Source organism: Crocodylus siamensis, chromosome 3 (assembly GCF_052110815.1).
Source record: "Crocodylus siamensis isolate JL-2025a chromosome 3, ASM5211081v1, whole genome shotgun sequence".
Lineage (NCBI taxonomy): Eukaryota > Metazoa > Chordata > Crocodylia > Crocodylidae > Crocodylus > Crocodylus siamensis.
Genome location: NC_143397.1, coordinates 161,914,754 through 161,938,160, shown reverse-complemented (window position 1 = coordinate 161,938,160; position 23,407 = coordinate 161,914,754). Strand labels below are relative to the sequence as shown.

Here is a 23,407-nt window from a genome sequence, read left to right as displayed (position 1 = left end):
TGTTTAATTAAAGGATATTTTCATTTATTGGTTTGCTTATGGATGTGTCTAAACACACAATCATTGAATTGGCAAGGGACTGGCACATGCACGAAGTAAAAGACAGTCTCAGCCTTGGAGAGCTTAAAGTGTAAACATACAAGATAGCTAACAGTTGAAAGAATGAAGGCAGGCAGGCAAACACTCACAGAGAGATGAAGTGACTTACTTGAGAACCACTGAAACATCAGCTATCTATGACCAATTGTATATTGCCTCCCCCCTGAACTCAGAAGAGCCACTGAAAAACAAGCCCCATGACTTGAGTTGGGAAGCCAGGTCCCCCTCCCTCTCCTTCCTCTCCCCACTCCCTACATTTTTTGCAAAACTGCTTCAAACCAATTCCCGCTAGGAGGCACTTGGAGGTCAGGGGCAGCGGGGAGAAGAGGGACTCAGGCGCACGTGTGTCCTTCCCACACGTGTGCCTCCTTTCTGGACCCGGAGCGGAGGAGAGTGCAGCAGTAGAAGCGGCGGCGGCGAGCGGAGCAGCTGAGGGGCCAGCAGCAGCTGATCCCCCTAAGGTAAGTGGGGCTGAGGGACTGAGGGGCCGGCGCAGCTGAGCCGGATCCGGAGGGGAAGCCCCCCGGGTCCCTCTTAGCTGAGCCGGTAGGGAGCCGCGCTCCCGAGCCGCGCGAACAGAGCGCGCAAACAGGCGCGGTCTGTAAGAGCGCGCCGGCGTTTGCGCCGGCGGGCGAACAGGCGGGGCCCAGAGGCTGACCCCTGCTCTGCTAGTAAGGGCAGCAACTCCTGCGATGGTGTCGACACGGAGTTCTGCCAGGGCCCCTGCCCGGGGGGCGCGGCCTTCCCGGGGCTTGTCCGAGGCCTCCACCCAGACAGAGCCCTCGGGGGGGCTGCCGTCCTCCAACCCCCTGGCCTGCGGGAACTGCCTGGCAAGGTCTGGGGGGGCAGGGACTGGGGACTCCTGCACCTGTCCTGTAGGTATCCGCCTTAGGACCCTGGAGGAGCGGGTGCAGGAGCTCCTGGAGGAGGTTAGCAGGCTGAGGGGAATCCGTGAGGCAGAGGAGGAAATTGATAGGTATTTTCTTTCTCTGCAGGGTGATACAACAGAGGAGAGGGCAGACCGGGATGAGCCCTCCACCGCTGAGTGGCAGACAGTCTCCCGCGCCAGAGCTATTAACCATGTTGCGGCACCAGTTCCTCCTGTCCATCTGGAGAACAGATATGAGGTCCTGGCAGCCCTGGAGGAGGAGGGAGCAGTGGAAGATTCCAGGGAGGAGACTTTGTGCACACAATGTCCTGTGCGGGCGGCGGGAGTCAAGAGGCCTAAGAGGAGGAAGCGTCGCGTCATCGTGATTGGTGACTCCATCCTGAGAGGTACGGAGGGCCCCATCTGTCGCCAGGATCCCTCAGCACGTGAGGTATACTGCCTGCCCGGAGCGAAGATTCAGGATGTGAAGGGGATGCTCCAGTCCATCATCCAGCCCTCCGATTATTACCCCATGGTCCTTGTCCATGTGGGTACTAACGATGCGGCCAGGAGAGCCCCTGATCGCCTGATGGAGGACTACCATGCTCTGGGAGGCGTGCTGAGGGAGATGGGCGCACAGGCGGTCTTCTCTTCCATCCTGCCAGTGAGCGGACGCGGCAGACGTCACGAGATGTGCATTGCGGAGACCAACTGGAGGCTACAGGAATGGTGCTTCGAGGCGGGCTTTGGCTTCCTCAGCCATGACCGGCACATCGTGATGAGAGACATGCTGGGATGGGATGGGCTCCACCTTTCCCCTAAAGGTAAGCGTGTGTTCTCTTCCAGGTTGGTGAACCTCCTTCGGCGGGCTTTAAACTAGGCTCGTCGGGGGAGGGGGAAGATGAGGGCGGAGGAGACGATGACATACCAGGCCCAGCAACAGCCAGCGAGCCCAGACCAATGGTCAAAACGGAGAAACAGGTAAGCGATAGGGGACGGGGCATTGCTGAGACTAGGGGGTCAGTGGGCACAACCGCTGAAGGCCTCAAATGCCTCTACACGAATGCTCGAAGTATGGGGAAGAAGCAGGAGGAACTCGCCCTCCTCCTAGCTGTCACCAGCCCTGACATAGTAGGGATCACAGAAACGTGGTGGGACTCATCGCATGACTGGGCGGTGAGTGTCAAGGGCTATAGGCTATACAGGAAGGACAGGATAGGAAGGAAAGGTGGAGGAGTAGCACTCTACATCAAGGAGGAATATACTTCCTCGTTAATTAGCATGGGGGTAGAGGGGGGGCACTCTGAGGTGCTCTGGGTTAGAGTAAAAGGCAGTCCAGGGGAGAGAGACTTAACGGTGGGAGTCTACTATAGACCTCCCAACCAGGGAGAAGAGCTCGACCTGGAATTCTTAGGTCAGCTTACAGAGGCAGTGAGGGCTAAGGATGTGGTCATCATGGGGGACCTAAACTTCCCAGACATCTGCTGGGAGGAGCAGTCAGCCAAGTCTGATCGCTCACGTCGGTTCTTAGCCAGACTGCAGGACCTCCATCTAACCCAGGAGGTGCACAGCCCCACCAGGGGAGACGCCTTGTTGGACCTAGTGCTGGCCACGGGTGATGACCTGGTGAGGGGGCTGCAGGTGATGGGCCACCTGGGAGACAGTGATCATCGCTTGCTGGAATTCACCATCCAGCGTAAGGTGGCAAAGGGCTGCAGCAAGGCAACAGCCCTAGACTTTAGGAGGGCTGACTTCAACAAGCTAAGGAGGATAGTTGGGGAAGCGCTGAGGACCCAGAGGGGAAGGGAATCAGATGTCGAAGGTGAGTGGTTGCTCCTTAAGGAGACGATCCTCCATGCCCAAAGGGAGGTAATCCCAACAAGGGTCAAAGGGAGCAGGAGGGCACATAAACCCCCATGGCTCACTAAGAGCATCCGGGAATGTCTCCTTGCTAAAAGGGAGGCATATACCCAATGGAGAGATGGGGTCATCACCAAGAAGGACTATGTTACAGTCGCCCGAGGATGTAGGGGGGCAGTCAGGAGGGCCAAGGCAGAGTTGGAGATAGGACTAGCTTCCCGGATTAAGGACAATAAGAAGTCCTTCTTCAAATACATAGGGGGTAAAAAGAGGGTCCCGGGTAATGTGGGGCCCCTGCAGGACACGATGGGCAACTTAGTCATCACGCCAGATGACAAAGCTAACATATTTAACGATTTCTTTGCCTCTGTCTTCCTAAGTAGGGACCAGTTCAGCCACCTCCCTGCTGGGCCCCCCTCGGGCCCCGAGAGAGACACGCCTGGGCCAAGGGTTAGCGAGGAGTTAGTTAGGGTACTTCTGGAGAAGCTGGACGTGTTCAAGTCCGCTGGTCCGGACGATCTTCACCCTAGGGTTCTACAGGAACTGGCTGAGGTCATTGCGGGACCCCTGGCACGGCTTTATGAGCACTCGTGGTGCTCTGGCGAGGTGCCGGAGGACTGGAAGAGGGCCAATGTGGTCCCTATCTTCAAAAAGGGAAAAAAAGAGGACCCGGGAAATTACAGGCCAGTTAGTCTGACCTCAATCCCGGGTAAGCTCTTTGAAAAAATTATCCTGGCACACATCCAGGAGGGCCTTGCGGGGGAATGCATGCTCAGGGGCAACCAACATGGGTTTATCAGTGGCAGGTCTTGTCAGACCAACCTGGTGGCCTTTTACGATCAGGTCACCAAATCATTAGACGCAGGGGTTGCTGTGGATGTAGTCTTTTTGGACTTCCGGAAGGCTTTCGACACTGTCTCTCACCCTGTCCTCATCAAAAAGCTGAGAGACTGTGGTGTCGATGCCCACACGGTCAAATGGGTCGCCAACTGGTTGGAGGGCCGCACCCAGAGGGTGGTAGTGGATGGGTTCTTCTCGACCTGGAAGGATGTGGGCAGTGGGGTTCCGCAGGGCTCGGTCCTCGGGCCTGCACTGTTCAACATCTTCATCAGTGACTTGGATGAGGGGGTAGAAAGCACCCTGTTCAAGTTTGCTGATGACACTAAGATGTGGGGGGATGTGGGTGCACTAGAAGGGTGCAATAGGCTACAAGCTGACCTTGACAGGTTGCAACGGTGGGCGGATGAGAATAGGATGGGGTTTAACACTGATAAGTGCAAGGTGTTGCACATGGGGAGGAAGAACCGGCACCACACTTACAGGTTGGGGAACTCTCCTCTTGCCAGCACGGAGACGGAAAAGGATCTTGGAGTCGTCATTGACTCCACGATGAACATGGGCCGGCAGTGTGGGGAGGCAGTCAAGAAGGCCAATCGTACCCTATCATGCATCCACAGATGCATCTCGAGCAGGTCCAGGGAGGTGATCCTCCCCCTCTATGCGGCACTGGTCAGGCCGCAGCTGGAGTACTGCGTCCAGTTCTGGGCGCCACACTTCAAGAGGGACGTGGACAATATGGAAAGAGTTCAGAGGAGGGCCACTCGTATGATCAGGGGTCAGCAGGGCAGGCCTTATGAGGATAGGCTACGGGACCTGAACCTGTTTAGCCTCCACAAGAGAAGGCTAAGGGGGGACCTTGTGGCCTGCTACAAACTGGTCAGGGGGGATCAGCAGGTATTGGGGGAGTCCCTGTTCCCCCGTGCGCTGCCAGGAGTGACCAGGAATAACGGTCACAAACTGGCGGAGGGTAAGTTTAGATTAGATATTAGGAGGCGCTACTTCACAGTCAGGGTGGCTAGGGCCTGGAACCAGCTTCCAGGGGAAGTGGTGCAGGCTCCGAGCCTGGGGATTTTTAAAAGGAAGTTAGATGAGCACCTTGCCGGGGTCATCTGACCCCGGTGCTCTTTCCTGCTAAGGCAGGGGGTCGGACTAGATGATCTACCTAGGTCCCTTCCGACTCTAGCTACTATGAAACTATGAAACTAAGTACAGATTCTTGAGGGCATTATGGGGAGGTTGAATTGATTCAGAATGCCTCCATGCTATGAGGTAGGTTAGGATGGGAGCTAGCAGGGAACTTAAGAGTCCACTGGGGGAAGGGTGGGGGAGGCACAGCCCATGAGGGGTGGGAGGCAGGTGTGACACATGGGTGAGGTGGGGTGGGTGGGCATGTAAGACCCATGTGTGGGGTGGGTAGGAGAGGCATGACCCAAAGAGGTGACCCATGTGGGGTTGCAGCAGGCAGGTGCAACCCCTAGGTGCAGTGGGAGACACTGGCATGACCCCCAGATATGGTGCAGTGGATGGGGCTGTGGGTAGGGTGGACCTGTGGGTGGGGTGGGCATGGTTGGGATGTCCAGTGGGTGGGGGGGGGAATGGCATGACCCACAGGTGGGGGGGCAGGCGTGACCCATGGGGAGGTGGCAGGGCCAGTGATACAGGTCAGGTGGGCAGGGCCAGATGCCCCCCAGTGTGGTGGGCAGGAGAGCCACAACTTGCAGGTAGGGTGGGTGGGGTTGGTGCAACCCACAGGTTGGGATGGGGGGTCAGGCATGCCCCATAAGGTGGCATGGGTTCTTCTACAGTGAACCTAGATACCGACCCCTCCCACACCAAGACTTACTTGCTCATCTCTGGCAGCAGTGAATGCTGATAAAATGTGGCTGCACCCAAAGCATCTTGTGGGAGGGGTGTTGAGAGGGCTGGCTGGCTGGGAGTGGAGAGGTGTGACAGGAGTCCTACTCTCGGAGCCTCCCTGGAAGTGTGGCTCTGCCCTCCTGCAATGGGCCAACTGCCTGCTTACTCACCTGCCCTGCCTTGATCTTATTTTGATTAATAGATGATTGTAATCAGCTGGAGGCTGCCCATTTCTATGCGCCCCAATGACAGGGGGTGCTGCCTGCAGCTCCTTTTCCTCCCCTACACCACAGCCCAAGCCTCGCAGATGGTGCTGGTGTGATCTGACTTAGGCCCTGTTAGGTCTCGGCCCTCCTTTTGCTCTCGGGGCTCCTCGCCACCCCTCCTCACTCTCTCACGGGGCTCCTCACTGCCCCTCCTCACTCCCTCACAGGGCTATGCCAATGCACCCCGCAAAATACTGCGCCTTCTCCAGTGCCAGCAACCTCCAAGCTACTGGGGAGTCCCTATGAGGCTTCCTCCAACCCCTAATAGCCTCACTTGGTCCTCCAGTAAAATAGTGAACATAAAACACAAAGTCCCTGGGCTACAACATAAAAGCTAGACCATCCTGGTCAGAAGAAAACAACAGCACCTCCCTACCAGAGACAGTGAGCACACCAATGCCCTCAGCAGGACCTAGGGAATGTTCCTGCCATCCAGGTTGACCTCTTTGTGCTGGCCGAGGTCCTCCTCCCTCAGCTGCCAGAGGGAAACTGCCCTCCTGGCCTCCTGCCTGGGCTTAAGAAGGGCCAAGCTCTGCCCCTTCCTGTCTCTGTGTTTACCCTGGTTGCCCTAGCAACCAGCACCTGCACAGTCCTAGTGACTGGCAGCTGAGCTTCCCTCTTTCCACCACCAGGGGTCTCCCCCAAGCCGTTTCTGCTCTCAGTCCCAGGGCACCTGCAAGCTCTGTGACAAGGGGGCAGATCAAAGAGCTTTGGGGGACAAAAAATAGAAAAAGAGCAGCCTTGGGGCTGGGGCCAGTCATAGAGTTTTCCAACCCCAGGGCTGTGCAGGAAAAATGTATAGAAGTTGCATGAATCAGTTTTACCTAAATTGAGTAAGTTTGATACTACATAGATCCATGTTTATCTTAAACTGGGTTCTACCATTTTTATACAGTCTTGCATGCATGGAACTTCTGTACAGTTTTAGGTTTAGACTGATTGCTGGTCACTGAGTCTGTGTCTGTAAGGTCAGCACTGCGATGAGCTAAGTTTAAATTAGGTGGCCATTTTGAACCCATTTTAACCTCCCCAAATGTCTGTACTTGGCATTACTATCTGTGTTACCTAAAGAAAAGAGAACAATAGCACAGGCTGGAAGCTTGTGGCAGGATCATGGACCTGGAAACAAGGGTGGCATTGGCTTTCATTCTTGGCTGCACAGAGGGAGAGAAATTTTCACCTGGTCCATCCTGCATCATAGGCAGTCATTCTAAGCAGTGATCTGACTGTGCACTGACCATAGGTCAAAGCTGCCCTTCATATTTTTTTCTCTTCCAACTCTCAGCTTCATTTCCATGCAGTGTTACTCTCAACCAGAATACACTCCAGTTTGGGTGAGAGATAAGAGCAACACAGAAGGAAAAATATAGCTATTAGATTAAATCTATATGAAAAAATATATATATACTATTTAACTAACAGCTATTAGATTGTTAATTTCCAGCTGTAAACTTCAATGTAAGGAATTTTCTGCCCACATAAAATTACATACGACAAGCATCCATTAACTACTAAAATGGATGGTGTAGATAAACAGGACTTTTACTTCATTTTTGAAGATTAACATTATATATTTTAAATTATTTTCTATATGTATGATTAAACAAACTGAAATTGTTCTAAAGGAATGTCAAGAAGAGAACCAACAGGAGAAAAAAGAAAGATGCTAGTAAAAGAAGAAATACATTAAAAATCACAATCTTATAAAACATCAGTCATACTCACTATCAAAATATAAAATACAGGAAACAATTGGAGGTTAAACAGTGAAAGTGAATTTTTGTAAAACCAGACTGTATGAAAGAACATACCCATGAAAATCAATAGTGCACAGAAAATGGAATGCTAGGATTGGGAGAAATGGTTGAATGACATAATAACTAGTGAGAAGAAATATTTTTTCACTGTACAGAATACTTATTGTACACTGAAAATTTAATTAATCCTAGAGACCAAAACAGTAATAATGTTTCAAAGAGTCTTGAATGTTGGCATTCCTTATAAACACTATTTAAATATAGAAATACACAAAGAACATTGATGTGTACAGTTATAAATAGTGTATATATATATCTTGTAAGTGATATATAGTGTATATTCCTGGATAAAAATAAGAAAGTTGAAAATATATCAATAATTTATGGCAAAATAAATCATAAATTTCCTTAAATTTTCCCCAAATCAAGCACTGGAACCCCAAGACATTTAGAATATGGCACTCCAAAAATCATTATTTTTCTTTATAGTGATGCAATAAAATACTGATCTTTGTATGATTAAGGCTTTTCAATTATTGTAGACCCTGGCTAGAAAAAAAAGATTGTAAATAAATGTTGGATTTTTGTTCTTCATTATGTCACTATGTTAAATTAACTGATATCTTTGAAAAGTCTAAAAAATTCTGCTCTATTCTCCTCTGGACAGGAAGAATGGCTCAGGGATAATAGTGTTAGCTTGGAACATGAGATGCTCAGATTCAGGTCCCTGGTCTACAACTGACATGTGTGGCACCTTGAACATGTCACAGTTTCCTTTTGTGGGATCCATGGAGGACGTATATCCTTTATAAGTTCTACAAGATTACTTACAATCTGCAATTCTATTGGTACCAGTATTATGACTGATAAATGACCCACTCTTTTTAGTGCTTTTATCTTAGGAAAGATATACTATTTTTTCCCCATACATTAAAATGATTTACTTAAAGTGGTTCAGTCACTATTTTGTATGAACAAATGTGCACTTACAGACATGGAGGAGGGGAAGGGCACTTTAAGCTTTGTGCACCCTTGCACCAAGCACTGAGCATGCCCAGAAAAGGCATCATATTAGTTGGACCCAGCTCACCCAATGTTTGTATCGATCAGGGACTTCAATGGGGCTTTGTGGCACTTTTATCTAATAACTGATTGAATCAGCTATTAGACAAGCCCTGCTGAAGTGTCCAATCTATGCAGACTTTGCAGAGCCAGGTGGTTCTAATGTGCTGCCTCTGCCAGTTAAATACTATGGGGGCATGACTTCCATGTCTGTCAGCACCCATGTGACTCAACTTTAATTATGAAGGCACAGCTAACACCTCCATTACAAAATAAAAATGAGCCTGAATGAGCCTAAGTTTACAAAGTTCTGAATACATCCTGAATATGAATATATTGAATCATAAAAACAGAGCTCACTGAGAATGACAAATATGTAAATCTGGATAGAAATCAGATACATGATGAAGCTATATAAAATCATAGGGTTGGATGGAACCATATTGATCATCTAGTCCAATCCCCTAGCATAATATACTACTGTTATGGTAGCTTTTCATACCTTTGTCCACAACTAAATTTCCTTTTCTCCAAACTAAACCTATGTAGTCCTTTCTGCCTTTCATGGATGCATTCCAATCATCTTTGTCCTTCTCTAGTTCTTCTCCAGTTCTCTCCATTCACTTTAAAATACAAGTGCCAAGACATAGATCTAATACTCCAGCTGAGGGATAATTAGTACTGCACAGAATGAAATGGTCATCTCTTACATATGAACTTCAGTTGATGAAGCTCAAATTTGCATTTATTTTTTAATTAAATTAAATATGTTTATGTTTATTTATTGTAATTAGAATCATGCTGTCAACTCATGTTTAGCTTTTATCCAGCAAAACCTGCTGATGTTTCCTGGAAATGGTATTATTAGCTAACTTAACCAATTATCTCTCATTCTTCATGTTTACTTTGTTTTATATTCTTATGTGTAGCACGTCAGATTTGTCTTTGTTACATTTCATTTTTTGTTTATAGCCTGCTTTTCCAGTTTATCAATTTCCTTTTGAAATTTTAAATGTATCCTCTAAACTATTTTAAGGTCTCACAGTTTTGTTTCATTTGCAAACATGTCCATTCAGTAAGATCAACAGGTTTTACTAATCCAAGTCATTAATAGAAATGGCAAATAGCACTGAACCTAGACAAATACCTATGCAACACCATATGAGAAACTTCCTACCATTCTGCAACTTTACTTCCAGCTTTTCAGTCAATTATCTATCCATCCATATTTTTCTAGTTCACTTATTTCAAAGGACCAATGGTCCTTAAGTAGACCATACCTGGATAATGCTCCTGTAGATGCCCTCAGAAAAGTAACTAATGGAAAATTCTCCACATTAGAAAGATGTTTAGTCATTGCTTACACTAGGTTACAAGTTCTATATTGTTAAGTTGTTGCCAAATTAATGTTTCCAGGCAGAAAAACACAATGGATATTATAGAAAATGTGATCATGTCTGTGTGGTTACATAACTTCAAGGGCTATAGGCTGTACAGGAGGGACAGAATAGGAAAGAGAGGTGGGGGCGTGGCACTCTATATTAAGGAGGAATACACATCCTCATCAATTACCTAGGAGTCAGGGGAGGGGCACTCTGAAGTGCTTTGGGTTAGAGTACAAGGCAGTCGAGGGGAAAGGGACTTAATGGTGGGAGTCTACTACAGACCTCCCAACCAAGGAGAAGAGTTTGACCAGGAATTCTTGGGTCAGCTCACAGAGGTAGTGAAGGCTAGGGATGTAGTAGTCATGGGGGACCTGAACTTCCCGGACATCTGCTGGGAAGAGCAGTCAGCCAGGTCTGAACGCTCACATAGGTTCTTGGACAGAATGCAGGACCTCTATCTAACCCAGGAGGTGCACAGCCCCACCAGGAGAGACGCCTTGTTGGACCTAGTGCTGGCCACGGGTGATGACCTGGTGAGGGGGCTGCAGGTGCTTGACCACCTGGGCAACAGCGATCATCGTCTGCTGGAATTCACCATCCAGCGCAAGCTGGCAAAGGCATGCAGTAAGGCAGCAGCCCTAGATTTTAGGAGGGCAAACTTCAACGAGATAAGGAGGATAGTTGGAGAAGCGCTGAGGTCCCAGAGGAGAGGGGACCCAGGTGTCCAAGGAGAGTGGTCGCTCCTTAAGGAGACGATCCTCCAAGCCCAAAGGAAGGTAATCCCAACGAGGATCAAAGGGAGCAGGAGAGCACACAAGCTTCCATGGCTCACCAAAAGCATCCGGGAATGTCTCCTTGCTAAAAAGGAGGCTTACACCCAATGGAAAGAAGGGGTCATCACCAGGGAGGACTATTCTACAGTTGCTCGGGGATGTAGGGGGGTAGTTAGGAAGGCCAAGGCAGAGATGGAACTGGGACTAGCTTCCCAGATTAAGGACAATAAGAAGTCCTTTTTTAAATACATAGGAGGTAAAAAGAAGGTCCCAGGTAATGTGAGGCCCTTGCAGGACGCGTTGGGAAATTTGGTTGTCACACCAGATGGCAAAGCTAACATGTTTAACAATTTCTTTGCCTCTGTCTTCCTAAGTAGGGACCGGGAACAGCCACCTCCCTGCTGGGCCCCCCTCAGGCCCCGGGGGAGGCACACCTGGGCCACGGGTTAGCGAGAATTTAGTTAGGGAGCTTCTGGAGGGGTTGGACGTATTCAAGTCAGCCGGCTCGGATGATCTCCACCCTAGAGTTCTAAAGGAACTGGCCGAGGTCATTGCAAGTCCCCTGGCACAGCTTTACGAGCACTCGTGGTGCTCTGGTGTGGTGCTGGAGGACGGAAGAGGGCCAACGCAGTTCCTATCTTCAAAAAAGGCAGGAAGGAGGACCCAGAAAACTATAGGCTGGTTAGTCTTACCTCGATCCTAGGCAAGCTGTTCGAGAAAATTATTCTGGCACACATCCAGGAGGGGCCAGCAGGGGACTGCATGCTTAGGGGCAACCAACATGGGTTCATTAGTGGCAGGTCCTGTCAGACCAACCTGGTGGCCTTTTACGATCAGATCACCAGATCATTAGATGCAGGGGTAGCAGTGGACATAGTCTTCCTGGACTTCTGGAAGGCTTTTGACACTGTCTCTCACCCCGTTCTCATTAAGAACCTGGACACCCACACAGTCAAATGGGTCGCCAACTAGCTGGAGGGCCACACCCAAAAGGTGGTAGTGGATGGGTCCTTCTCAACCTGGAAGGACGTGGGCAGTGGGGCTCCGCAGGGCTCGGTCCTCGGGCCCGCACTGTTCAACATCTTCATGAGTGATTTGGACGAGGGGGTAAAAAGCACCCTGTTCAAATTTGCTGATGACACTAAGATGTGGGGGGACGTGGGCACACTGGAAGGAAGGCACACAATCAGACCTAGACAGGTTACCAGGGTGGGCAGATAAGAATAGGATGGGTTTCAACACGGACAAGTGCAAGGTGATGCACCTTGGGAGGAACAACCGGCACCATACCTAGAGGTTAGGGAACTCCCCTCTTGTCAGCACGGAGGCGGAAAGGGATCTGGGGGTCATCATTGACTCCAAGATGAACATGGGTAGGCAGTGTGGGGAGGCAGTTAGGAAGGCCAACCGCACCTTGTCATGCATCCACAGATGCATCTCAAGCAGGTCCAAAGAGGTGATCCTCCCCCTCTATGCGGCACTGGTCTGGCCGCAGCTGGAGTACTGCGTCCAGTTCTGGGCACCGCACTTCAAAAGGGATGTGGACAGCATCGAGAGGGTCCAGAGGAGGGCCACTCGTATGATCAGGGGACAACAGGGCAGGCCCTATGAGGAGAGGCTACGGGATCTGAGGGAGTCACTGTTCCCCCGAGCACCGCCAGGAGTGACCAGGAATAACGGTCACAAGCTGGCAGAGGGTAGGTTTAGGTTAGATATCAAGAGGCACTACTTCACAGTCAGGGCGGCTAGGGTCTGGAACCAACTTCCAAGAGAAGTGGTGCTGGCCCCTACCCTAGGGGTTTTTAAGAGGAGGTTAGATGAACATCTTGCTGGGGTCGTTTGACCCCAGTACTCTTTCCTGCCATGGCAGCGGTTCGGACTAGATGATCTGCTCAGGTCCCTTCTGACCCTAGAAACTATGAAACTATGAAACTATAACAGGGGTGGTATTAGGGTGAAGCAGAGCAATGAAGCTGACCAGTACCTTCTCACTGGAACTCTCAGTGGTCAGTAAAGCTGGTGTATGCTAGATGACACTATTATAGCTCCAGTTCATGATGATAATGCATTCCCATATAGTATTTTCTTAATAAAAGATGTTGTATCATACCTGCTCCAAAAACTCATTTTGACCTACTTCTTTTCCTACAGGAAGCCAAATTTATAACACACTGTAGAATGCCATGCAGGATAATGTCAAAAGCCTCACCAACTTCTAGGCATATTATTGTACATTGCCTTCCCCTCAGACACTGAAGTTACCTTACCAAAGAAGAAAATCAAGTTGGCTTGACAGGATTTGTTTTCTACAAATCCATGTTGACTGCTAGTAAGTACCTGTCATATGTTTGCAAGTAGACTATTTTATAATTTGTTTTAGTAACTTCCCAGGTTTTCAATCAAACCAGCTTGCTTTGCAATTTCCTGAGTGGTCCTTTTCCCATTTTTAAACATGAGGCATTAATTTTGGTCTTCTTCAGCTTTCTGGGATCATGCCTGCAAACATTAGTGCCAGTGACTTTGTGATTTCTTCACTTAGTTTCTTGGATCACTTTGGAATAAATTTCACTGCATCAGCTTAACCCCAATTCATTCAAATTTGTCCAAAGATCATTGACATTATCATTATTCACACCCTTCCCCTTTTTTGTTTATATTTTGTTAGTTGTTTGGTTGCAATTTATTTTTGTGAGGTCTCGGGCAAAGTAGCCACTGTGAAGCCCTGCCTTATTTTCACCTTCCATTCACCTTACCAATGGATACACTGTTTTCCTATCTTGCATCTTTCTTTTTTAGACAGTATTTCACATGTTCAGTGATTTTTGAAAGATTTAAGCATTCTTTTGGAAGTACTCAGTCTCTCATAAGAACAGGGTTATTATTATAACATGCAATTATTTTGTGCAGGACTGATATGAAATGTCTTCAGTCCCTTGAAGTGCACCATAGGATTAAGATGCCATCCAGGAACACAGCAACAAGCTGTTTTTCTGTTTGTTTGTTCATTTGCTTCTTGATGTTGATTTATCCGGATATTTTGTTATTCTTTTTTCCCTTTAAGTGTTTTAAAGTTAAAGGTAGTGCCAAAGAGACTGAAGGATCACATATACTGATTAAATCCAGATATAACATGAATTGTTATTCGAAAAGCGGGCCCTATAAATTCTGCCAGCGTGCCTCACTATTCACCTACAATAGTTGTGGCCTTGAATACCTACTTGCTTAATAAAACCTGAGGGAGAAGGAAAAGGTAATGAAGGGCATTTCTGAATGGCGATTTGATCTATATTGCTCTACTCAGGACAAGATTAGGAGTGTTTCCCTCTTCCTATGCACCCCAGAGGATCAATTTCCAAATTCCAGCAATCTCTTGCAAACTTCAGGCATTTATACATGTACCTTTTTGTCCTGTGATGTGCTGGAGATCTGCAGCTTCAGAGCACAATTGATTTAATCAAGTCTGCTCTGCATACAAGCTGACGCGCTCTGTGCTTTGCCGCATGCAGTTGTATAAATGGCGAATGCATGCAGAAAATGGCAGCAATGTGCTTTTGAGCAAAAGGACCTCCAAGGTGTTTTAGTTCAAAAGTGCACCGCCACCATTGTCTTAGTGTGGATGCACATTTTGCCACTTATACAACTGCATGTGGCACAGAATGAGATGCTTTTCAAGTGGGGCTTTCATGTATAAAAAAAACCCAGAAGTCCAAGAACAGGCCTTATATAAGTGCCTGATATCTCTGTGACTCAGAACTGTCTTTTATAATTTGGTGTAGGTACAGACAGATAATGGATAGACCCAGACATAGAATGGATGGATCTTCAGTAAGGTAATTTACACCTGGTGAGAACCAAGCCAACTGTGTTTATTTTCTTATATGTTGTCATGTATGTCGTCAGACTTAGGCTAAGTACAAACATTCAAAAAGCCTGAGGCAGAGTTGATCCAATCTGCATAGGTTTTTCTAAGATGTGTGGATTAGATTGGCAGTGAATGGAACATGGTGGGAGGAGGCAGACAGATACCTGCACTGACCAAGGCTAGAAGGTCGGGGGCTGTCTCATATGCTTCCCAGCATGCCATTCATTGCTGAAGGTAGCCAAGCATAGCTGACTAGGGGCCACCCCTGATTGTCTGCCCAGCACATGTCCCCAGTACTCTCCTGTCAGTCATGGGGTAGGGTGGTGGTGGGGGGGAGAGCCAGCACAGAATCTCTCCCCAGCTCCACTATGGTGGTGGGGAATGGAGGAAAGGAGAGGCCCCCACCATACAGACCTGTCCCCCCTCGATCAAGCCAGAAAAGCTGGGTGCCCACACAGGCTGGCCAGGGCAGGCTGCACAGCCCTGGCCCCCCATAAGTTGCTGCCTTTGTGCAGTTGTGGGGTGGGGAATGAGCCCCCCCCACTCCAGTCTTGCACCCCTGAGCTGAGGTCTGCACACCTGTGAGGGGCCCACATGGTGGGGGCTTTTCCCCACTACTACCCTGCCCAGATCGGATGGCTGACCCAGACAGGCTGCACAGCCCCACCCCCCTATGCTTCACTCCCACTGAGTGGTGGGGGTGTGTGAAGGGCTGGCGATCCTGGCCCAGCAAGCCAGCTCAGCCAGGCAGGGGCAGTGTTGGAGGACAAGCCCCTTGCTGCATGAAGACCCCAGCTTGGGGAGGGGGGGGTTGGGACCAGGGTGAGGGGCTTTGTTCTCCCCCTGACAGAGGCAGCAAGTTACAGAGGGGTGGGGTTGTACAGTCTGGCCTGGCCAGCCAGTCTAGCTGGACAGGAGCAATAGTGAAGAAAAAGCCCTTGGGTTGGAAGAGGATTGTAACAGAAGTTTTATAGACTGGTCTAACCCAACCTGATTAACCTGATTAAATTTGATACTACATCCATCCAGGTTTATCTTAAACTGAGTTCTGCTATTTTTAAATCAATCTATGTGCACTAAACTTCTGGGCATAGACAGAAATGACAATTTTAACCCAATATAGCCACAAAAAGCAGTCTATAGCCACAAATGAACAGGTGCAGACAGTTTGAAAATAACTGATTAGGTGAAAATCTGAGCCCTGATTGCATGAGGGTTCATATGAAGATGTTTCAAAACATATTGTCTTCTGTAACTTGTGTCTGCACAGCCTGCCAGCCTCTTGCAGGGCTGCTAACCCACTCCTAGCATAGAGCTGGTGACTGGGCTCTGGAGCCCAGTGCAGAGGTTTGTAGCCAGCCTAGGCTCTGGGCAGCTGCAGCAAGCAGTGGGCAGGCTGCAAACAGCTGCACTGGGCTTCACAGCTCTGGCATCAGCTCCATGCTAGCAGCAACTGAATGGGAACCTCAGGATAAACAGCAGGGCAGTGCAGCCCTCCCGGCCCCAACTAGTTCAGTGCTGCCTTCCTGGAGCCCAGGGCTGGGAGACAGCTGGAGCTGGGGCGTGTGGGAGGGCAGCAGCTGTTTGTAGCCTCCCAACTGCTGCCAGCCCCAACTGGGTAGCTGCTGATAGCTACAGAGCCTGGGCTGGGGGGCAAGGGGCAACAGGGCTGGAGGACAGGGGTTTTGGGTGGGGAGCAAGGGGCACAAGCAGGGCTTCCTGCCATGTACCCCCTGCCATTATTTTGTTTTTCTGGCACTCCAGCACCTTCCAACATAGGCATTGTAGGTATTTTCAGTGCTCCGGCCAAAATACGTTGCTTCCCCTGACCTAGAAAGTGCTTCCTCTGCTCCCTTTCACCCCCCCCCCCCCGACTCTGAAAATAGTTCAGGCTTGTACGGAGGGAGGCCCATTCACAAGGAGAAACCAGTTGCAGGCTCCCAGCCAGCATCTAGATTCCCCTCCCCCTGGAACCAACAATGAATTTTGGTTTGGTCCAGAGGATCCTTGTAACTCAAAACACTTCCTGAAAACTGTTCTGATTTACAATGGGCAGCCGCACTTCTGTCTGCACCCTCTATTCTGTTAAAAATTTAGGGTTGTTTCCAATCACTTATGCTGTCTGTCTTATGTGCCATTTCTGTACTTAGCTGTAGCTGTAGTGTATGCAGCTGAAATATAATACATAAAATTAATACTTTTAGACTTTTATCCTTATTATTTTGATTATATTGAGAATGTTAGTTTTTATATAGGCCTAGATAACATGATAGGTACATTTTATAAAATACATTGTAAAAAGCAGACATTTATGAATCAGGATTCATAGTAGAGATAGACCAACAAGATTTTTCCAAAAACTTTTCTTTAATTGCAAGCTTTTGGGCACAAACACCTTTCATCAGGCATTGGAGAAAAGTTTGTAAAGGTTCTCCTGTGTAGAAATGAAAATTCATATTTCATAGGATTTCACAGAGGAGTCAGTAGATGGAAAACTCCTCTGGGCAGTCAGTTCCTAGATGGTATGGAGCTTCTCACCTCCTGTGATAATCTGTGATGATGCAAATTACCTTGAAACAAAGGGAGGAGCAGGATCTTAGGTTTCTGGTGGTCACAGTTGGTTCCTGCCTGGGAAAATATTTTCTTTATTGCTTCCTGCTTGGGAAAATATTTTTCACAACCAAAGCCTTTTTCCCAACCAAAGCAACCAAAAGCACCTGCCACCTCAACTTATAAGATGTTGGTGTGCCAGGGCAGACAGTGAGGGAGGCATGAGTGGTCTAATCCTTGTTATGGTAGCACAGTCCCAGCCCCTTCCCTGCTGTTTTCCCCAAGTCACGTGTACCAAGCAAAATGCCTTTGCATGCCCCACATTGGCACCCATATCGGGGTTTGCCTACCCCTGCTCTAGAACAATATGGCTACAACCTAGATACCTGACATTTATGAACTGCATTTTCTTTTATACATGCCATTTTATAAATTCAGTTTTGATATGGAATAATTAAATAATAAAACACAAGCTAAAATAAGCCACAGAGAATACAGTCTGACTAAAGTGAAAATATTAATTAACCAATGCAATGAAGATCCATTAATTGTTAATGTTATTTTAAGTAAAAATATTAATACTTTATGTGTTCTTTTAAAGTATTCTTGAGGCAGCAGTTCTTTATATATGTAAATTACAATGCAAACATATTTTCCAGGTCCTGTGGCTATGCATGGCTTCAAATCAATGTATTTAATTTAGTAAATACTTTTAAATTAAGTATTTATCTTCCTAATTTTTCTTTAAAAATACAACCTGCCAAGAGTGTGTAAAGCAGTTTACTGCTCATTAAAACCTAATAAAATGAATGTTCAGTTAGCAATGCAGGGTGATAAAATACCAAAATGTGTGAAAGATACTGCATATTTGAGATTATAGGAATATTAATTATATTTTTGCAAGTAAGGGGCTCAGTTGTAGTTATGCCACGAGCCTAGAAAATTGGGTAGAGCATTGTTGCACTAGAACAAATTAAAAGAGTATAAATGGGTAGGGATTATCTTAAGGGAGGAGCAAAATTGAGGAGACATTTACTAGAAGTGCCACTGGAAATCTCATTTGATATCTGGACATAAAGAAATGATTCTAAAAATAATGGTTAATTTTCTACCTCTTCTTCTCACTTACTCCCATCTGCCAAGAGCTGCACAGTACAGACCAGAATTTCTGCTCTTATTTCACTTTAGGTTCCATGAATTTCTAGCCAAAATTTGCCTTCCTTGGCACCAAATACCAGAAGGTAACATGCTGCATTTTTGTTGCAACTTGCAATGGCCTTGTGCTGATCAGCTGCATTTCTCATACATGCTTTGCATCCAGTATCAGAGAGGTTGAAGGGGGAAAAAAAAAACATAAAAAGACAGGGACAAAAGTCTTCTTTCAATGAGATACAACACTCTGAATTCTATTTAAGAAGACCTATGTAATCTAATTCTCTCTTCTGTTGCATCCACCAGGTTTTCAGGGTTGTAACTAAGGACAGATTTTGCTCTGTGATGTATCACAGTCCTGGAAACTCAGATTTAAGAGATTACAGAAGAAAAAAAGGAAGTAAATGTTGTATAATGTCTGGGGTATTCATAATTCAATAACTCATTAGTTGTTGACTATCACTTTCCCTCTGGTACACAAACAAAAGATACTGTTATAAATCACTCTGGCTTGTATCATCGATTCTAAATCACAAAAACTAAACATTGGACTGCCACTCACTGAACTGCACTTTCAAATGATTCCATCTTTATATGTGTAACAAAATATCAGTGATTGGAAATACCCAGATATGACAATTTTCTAAGTAGAAGTGTAAAACCAGGTTCAGACATGATGAATGTTGAGGCTAGTATTGTTATGTACTTGGCATTACAAAATGTTCTCATTTAAGCTAATGGGCAGCACAACACACAGACTGCTCAATAATTTGAATTCAGAGCGAGCAATCTCTATTGTTTCTGCCCAACAGCACAGTACATCAATTCTTTTCTTCAAGTTATTGCATATTGATGGGATACTTTTCTCCTGACAAGCTACAAAAAATTAAGTCAGCACTTATCCCGTCAAAGTGGCTGAATGAATGGGAAGGTTAATGCCTCAAACTAGGTTTAAATTAGTTCACATTCCTTTAATAATTGCATTTCTGCATTAAACTTGTTTTAAACATGAAAATGTTTGATTCACAGTTCCTAAAGGCTAAGTTATGTGTGTGTGATGGAAGAGTGTTATGCTTCAAAGCCTATGAATTCAGATAAAAATTACTGTAACTTTCTTAAGTTGTTCAAAGGTCAACGAAGGGCTGGAAAGTTGCATAAAAACAAGATGAGCTATGGGGAAAATAACGAGAATTGATAATGACCTTTCAGGCAATAAAGAATGAAAATCATAAAATGCTTATCCATATGGAAGAGCAAAAGCTTGAACAACAGGATGCAAGGTAAACTAGCTCATTATAATTGGAAAGATGAACTGGTACTGTACAAGCTTTCTTCCATACAGAAAAACCTTTAGGAAATTTTCATTTAAACAGGCAGCAATTGTTTTTTGTATGTTTGGGCTTGATCTGTTAAAGCCATGTGTAAGCTGCCATGTTCCAACATTACATACATTTGGAGAGTTTTTAAACTTACATCCCCTTGTCAAAAAGCAATTAAAAACACATTGGCAGAAGTGAAGAATGGCATCTCATTATTTTTATTTCCTGTGTTATTTTAGTAGACACAATATTAGATTTATGTTCTAGTTTGCCAGTTCTTTCTCTATCTGTAAAATAAAAGTGGTAAGAAAAATACTTTTTTTGGATTTTGTGACATATATTAAGGAAGATATTTTACTAAGAAGTAAACATGAAGCAGCAGACATGATAGAAGTATGATTACATCTCTCTGTGGGCCTGATGCAAAGCCCATTGAAGCCAGCAGAAAAATGTCAATTAACTTATATGTGGTATTGTTCAGACCCTGGAAAGGTTTTAGAATAAAAACGCTCTTTTCATTATGAATTGAAGATGCCTATCACCTGGAAGAAGTACTCCAGATTTAACAGATCATGCCATTAAATAACTTAGCAGCTCATTTGAAGTGACAATGAACAGGGAGGAAAATTCTTTCACTTTTGACTAAGTAAATTCTCTTCTGGAATGTCTAACCTGATTCCTTAATTATTTTTTTTTAATGCTGTAATTCAGGATTCTGGTGATAAGTAAGACAAAGACAAAATCAATGTCAGCCATAGTCCATATTTTATGTGGGGCATTGACACTCTCTACATAGCAAATCCATTCTTAAGTATTGAACAGGAATAAGAAAAGGAAAGACTTTTCACTTAGAACATAGGCACATTAGAGCCTTAAAGTAGTCTTCATAGGCTCTTAGAAAACCAAAGTTGTTTAACTAGACTGCACCCTAGCTTTACACAATGACATTGTATCAGTTCTACCACTAGCTGTCCAAAAGGCAGAGGATACGTTTCTTTGTCTGCTGCTGTGCTCACCAGATGACTGGGTGAAGTACAGATGTCTCTGAACTCCTGAACCTAGTGGAAGGTGCAGTTTAAGTCAAGAAAATAATTGTCCTGATTTGGCTGCTTTATGTGAAAGATGGAAGCAATGTGTGTCATTTAAATAATATTGGTAAATGGTACATTATTTGTTTGAAATGTTGTGCATGTGAGGGGACAGGGTGGGATTTTTTGTATTTGATTTTCTTATTTTGGTGCTACAGGAGTTCCTATACAGGTGTTGCGTGAAGCCTAAAGTAGTTTGGGCAATAGAGGAAAGGAGGTATACTAGGGACTTGAATAGTAATAGAGAACGGGTGAAATAAAGAACATTAGATAGTTCTGGGGATAGGAGCAGGGAATGAAAGAGAGGAATAAGGCTTAGATACCACTTTACTCTGAAAAGAGATCATTTGTGTGCTAGGGGAGGCATTTTGTTTGCACTACACGAGGTATTTTGAAATTACTTTTGTAAACTTCCTCAGGTGAGCTGTTGTAGATATTTTGAGAGTCATGTCCGACATGAGAATGTAAGCTCTCTTGAGGCAAGGACTATGCCTTACTATATGTTTAGTAAGCACTAAGTACATTTGGGACACTACTTCAATATCAGTAATAATATTTGACCCTCCTTGAAGTCATGCCAATATTTCTATTAGCATGATCACAAGCCCAGTGATGTCTTTGGTAAGTTTTTCCAGTTTTTTCTGCAGTTCTTTCACATAGCACAAAGGATGAAAAACCCCACCTTGGAAAAACAGGATAATGTAACTGCAGAATTAAAAAAAAAAAGTTTAATTTGGAATCACATAATGCACTTAGCGTAGCATCTGAAATGATCTTATTTGTTTCTAATTGACTATATTATTGTTGTCACACATGTATTACTCATAAGGAATGTTAAGATCCTAAGAATAGTAGCTTTATAAAATGATAAAATATTTTAATTGGCCAAAACGTGCTGATATTAAATAGCCAGAATGTACTGTCATTTTATTCAAATATATTTATAAGTGTCGTTATCCTGTTTTATTTATATCATTGTAGTGGTTCATTTATAACCTGTTTGTTTTAGTAAAACTAATTGCTTTAACAGTATGGAACCACATACTTTCATGTTCTATGCATGCCTTTAAAAAAATGATTGCAAGTCTTGGATGTTATAAAACAGGCAGAGGAGAATCACAAATAACTGTATTTATCAATGCTGTATCAGCTCAAGACAAGTCAACGCAACACTTTTTGAGATTGGTTTTGCTATCATCTGAATTCACTAAAAAGTATATCAAATAGACAGTTTGATTTTCCATAACACGAAGGAGCTCTCAAAGGATTTCTGATACTTTAAATAAATCTGATTACTTATTTCCATAGAGCTTTATGTTTCATTAAGACACATCAAACATCTTTTCCACTGAATTGAGACAATTTTTTTTAACAACATTAATATGACACCCAAACAAAAAAACCCCAAACAACCAAGCGTTTCTTGAGGACAGATAGTAGAGCACTGCTTCAAGGACGGTTTATAGATAACATATAGGACTCCTATTTTAAACAGCTGATATGGTAATTATAGCAGTTATAAATATGAACATAATCTCATTACTGTTCACTTTTAGTAGCCTATGATCGATGTATAATACACTACATGCATTTCTAAAAGCTCTTGAAGAATTGATTGGAAAGATTTTAAAGACATGCCAGAGGTTGCTAAATACATATGCCCTTTAAATAACATGGCCCACAGTGACTGATAAGAGCCTAGTCTTGTGGCTAAGGTACTGGACTGGAACTCAGAATATCCAGATTCAGCTATTAGCCCTGCCGCAAACTTCCAGTATGACCTTGAACAAGTTTTCAAAAGTGGCTGCCTAATTAAGCCTCTAAATCCATCTGTAAGCACTTAAATGGGTGTTGGGCCTACTGCCTGCCCTATTATCCCTGTGTTGTTCTGGGTTTGGGGCATTTTTACACATATAAGTGCTGCAGTGTCAGTGTCATACATATGCCCGGCACTGCATCACTTGCAATTGTATAAATGACAAAATGTGCGTCTGCACTGAGAACATGTCAGTGATGGACTTTCAAACTAAAACATATACAAGGTGCTTTAGTTTCAAAGTGCACCACTGCCATTTTTGTAGTTTCATAGATGTTAGGGGCTGGAAGAGATGTTACAGATCATTGGATACAGCCCCCACTGTACTTGTAAAGGAAAGACTGCGGGGGTCAGATGACCTCAGCAAGATGGGCATCAAGACACTTTTTGAAGATCACCAGGGTAGGTGAATCTACCACCTCTGGGGGGAGCCTGTTCCAAACCTTTGGCACTTGACTTGTAAAGTTTTTCTTATCTCTAGTCTGAAGTGATCTTCAATCAGTTTGTGCCCATAGGTTCTTTTCCTCCCTTGGGGGGGCCTTGATGAATATATAGTCCCCCAGGCCCTGATGTATGCCCCTAATATACTCATAGGCTGCCACCAAGTCCCCTCTGAGTCTTGACTTCTCCAGGCTGGACAGTCCCAAGTATTTCAGCCTTTCTTCATATGACTTGGTCTCTAGACCTCTAATCATGAGCACTAATCAAGCGTGGCGCCCAGAGCTGGATGCAGTATTTTTTGCTTGCTGACATGCATTTCACCACTTATGCAACTGTACATGGCACAGTGCTCTGTGTGTCAGCTTGTGTGCTGAGCAGACTCGATTAAACTGAAGTGGTGGAGCTCTGGTGA

General features: G+C 45.5%; 1 protein-coding gene across 1 annotated transcript in view; it reads left to right on the top strand.

Annotated features, from left to right (window-relative positions):
- The first annotated feature begins 426 nt into the window (after nt 1–426).
- Nucleotides 427–23,407, top strand: part of LOC149869051 (uncharacterized) — an 83,855-nt gene continuing 60,874 nt past the window's right edge. The window contains 4 exon segments of the mRNA XM_090037689.1: nt 427–560; nt 1,095–1,418; nt 1,633–1,696; nt 1,814–2,789. Of these exon segments, the coding sequence (XP_089893815.1) occupies nt 1,694–1,696; nt 1,814–2,789 (979 nt within the window). The 5' untranslated portion in view covers nt 427–560; nt 1,095–1,418; nt 1,633–1,693.